Source organism: Mesoplodon bidens, assembly GCF_964165515.1.
Source record: "Mesoplodon bidens genome assembly, chromosome: 2".
NCBI classification, from domain to species: Eukaryota; Metazoa; Chordata; class Mammalia; order Artiodactyla; family Ziphiidae; genus Mesoplodon; species Mesoplodon bidens.
This window is the reverse complement of record NC_138177.1, coordinates 88,488,149-88,491,004: the sequence shown is the minus strand read 5'-3', so window position 1 is coordinate 88,491,004 and position 2,856 is coordinate 88,488,149. Positions and strand designations below refer to the sequence as shown.

The window sequence follows — 2,856 nt, the reverse complement described above, 5'->3', positions numbered from 1 at the left end:
TGAATCTCACCTCATCCAGTTTCTAGCTAATGACCATGGTTAAGTTATTTAGCTTCTCTGGGACTCCATCTGGAAAGTAAAGATAATAAGAGTACTCACCACATAGGGTTGTTGTGATGATTAAGTGAGTTACATATTTTCAGCACTTAGGACAGTACCTGGGATCAAGTCCTATCATCATCATTAGCAGCAACAAGCAGCAACATCCAGGAGTTTGGTTGTATTCTGTCAGACCGAAGTCTTCTCTCTGAGATCTCTGGTTGTTATTTGCACTTTGGAGGGGATTGAGAGAAGTTCTCTCTTTGTGCCTTCTCCATGCTCCACTGAATGGGCTCAGTCTGAATCACCAGTTGCTGGACATCTTTTGGGCACCAGGAATTTTGGTCAGCACAGATTCCAGGTTAGTTCTGTGAGCCCCTTTGAAAAGCTGGAACCAGATCTCCACAAAGTGGTACCTAGGAACTGGGTCAATTTTAAAATGGGATTAATGTATTGAAGGCTTTTGTATGATAAGAGATAGTAGGATGAGCTTAACTACTCACACAATTACATGCACACACACTGCAGGATGTGACAAAAGAAATGGCCACATTTCTCTGCTGCTTCCTTCTCACAGCAATCACGATTTTCCTACTGTCTAGACTAACCTTCTGTGGACCCAATGAAACTGATCACTTCTTTTGTGACTTCACCCCTCTGGTCCATCTCTTCTGCATGGACACTTCACTGACCGAGATCATTGCCTATGCCACCTCTTCTGCAGTTACTCTGATCCCATTTCTTCTCATCACAACCTCCTACTCCTTCATTCTTGCTGCTGTCCTAAGAATTCCATCTGGCACAGGCTGGCAAAAGGCCTTCTCCACCTGCTCCTCTCACCTCACCATGGTCATGGTGTTCTATGGGACACTGATTGCCACATACCTCATGCCCTCAGCCAACTCTTCCCAACTCTTGCACAAAGGATTTTCTCTACTTTATACCATCCTAGCACCCATGTTCAACCCCATCATCTATAGCCTGAGAAACAGAGACATCCATGAAGCCCTGAAGAAGTGCTTGAGTAAGAAGCCAGGTTTCCTTAGATGATGCAAAAAGGAAAAGAACTATATTTGTTCAATGGTTCATAAACTGGATTGAGTAATTTAGAGTCAACATAAAAGGCAACTACCTAAACTACTAGCTACCAAAGACTGATGACCAGATGCCTGTGAGTATGACTGTGGACACTGCTGAATTCTGACAGCCTCAGGTGAACTGGTGTCCTAGGAATGGTCTAAGCAGGTCCGATTCTGCTCCATTCTGCTCCAGGAGCCTTGTGTAGAAGCTCATCTCCAAAATGAGCTGGTAATGCTGGTCACTCATTTGTTCAAATACTCATTGAGGGTCTACTATGTCCAAGGCATTGTACACAATATAAGTGCAAAATAAACAAAAATAGAGGAAGTCCCTTCTCTCACTAAATTCACAGTCATAGGAGGAAGACAAACGTTAATCAAATAACTAGTGTAAAACTACATATATAAATATAAAATTACACTCGTGATTCAAAATGAAAAATAATAAGATGACTACTACACACCTATTAGAATGGCCAAAGTCCAGAATACTGACAACACCAAATGCTGGTGAGGATACGGAGCAACAGAAACTCATTCATTGCTAGTGGAATGCAAAACAGTACAAATGCTTTGGAAGACAGTTTGGGCATTTCTTACAAAATTGAACATACTTTTACCATATGTTTGAGAAATCACACCCCTTGATATTTACCCAAATGAGTTGAGAATGTATGTTCACACAAAAAACTGCACCTATTTATAGCAATTTTATTTATAATTGCCAAAACTTGGAAGCAACCAAGATGTCCTTCAGCTGATGAATGGAAAAATAAAATGTGATACATAGACAATGGAATGTTATTCAGCACTAAAAAGAAATGAGCTATCAAGCCATAAAAATACATGGAGGAAACTTAAATGCATATTACTAAGTGAAAGAAGTCAATCTGAAAATGCTATATAGTGTTTTATCCCAATTATATGATGTTCTGGAAAAGGCAAAACTTTGGAGACAGTAAAAAGATCAGTGGTTGCCAGTCTTACAGTCAAGACTTAGAAGTGGGAAACAAAGATTTGGGGAAATGAGGGCTAGGCAGAGGACCTATGATGAATCTGTGATGCTCTATCTCCCCTGCTATTATGGTAGCAAGCTCAGTTGGAAGCTGGGGCATTGTATTTATTGAGTTCACCTCTTCCTGCCAGGCCCTCTGCCAGGCTCTTGCCTGAACTTGCTCCCTCTCCTACTGGCACATGTTCTCAGTAAGTTAGAACATAGGGTGTGGTGAGCATGTGATTTTTGCTCTTTGCAACTCTAAAGAGCTGAGTTGACTTCTGAGTAGAAAAGCTGAGGTCAGTCAGCACTGCACACTCAGATGCTTCCTCCCTTCTTTTCTGGCTCCTACAAATTATGCTCCCCTAGTGCTGAGGTTAGGATTATTTCTTGCCTAAATTTTCTTCTTTTTTTGAGTTAAGCAAAGAGATTATGTTCAGCATGTGTGGGGGTTACTCAGAACCCTGGATGGGAAACAGCACATATGAGACTGTGCTTTATGAAGAGAGAATTGTCCTCTTCTTGCTCCTCTTGTAAACTAGGAAAATATTGTGTGATCATCTTAGCGTACTCCTGGTAAAAGTAAAACTTGTCAGCTTTCATTTATCCACAGGTGGCTCATTGGGAGCAAGGGTTAATGTCAGACTAGCTCTGCAGGAAATTGGATAGGAGAGCAGGCTTTTGTGTCATGGGAAAGTTTTTAATTTTAGCTCTGCCACTTTCTTGTAATATGCTTTGGGCAAG

At 41.2% G+C, this 2,856-nt stretch overlaps 1 protein-coding gene across 1 annotated transcript; it reads left to right on the top strand.

The window, feature by feature from the left end:
- Positions 1-582: 582 nt before the first annotated feature.
- On the top strand, positions 583-1,089 carry LOC308612609 (olfactory receptor 11A1-like; the record flags this gene model as incomplete). The annotated part of the gene is made up of 1 exon (XM_081225223.1): positions 583-1,089. The coding sequence occupies one exon, from the start codon at positions 583-585 to the stop codon at positions 1,087-1,089; it is 507 nt and encodes a 168-aa protein (XP_081081349.1).
- Positions 1,090-2,856: the final 1,767 nt, after the last annotated feature.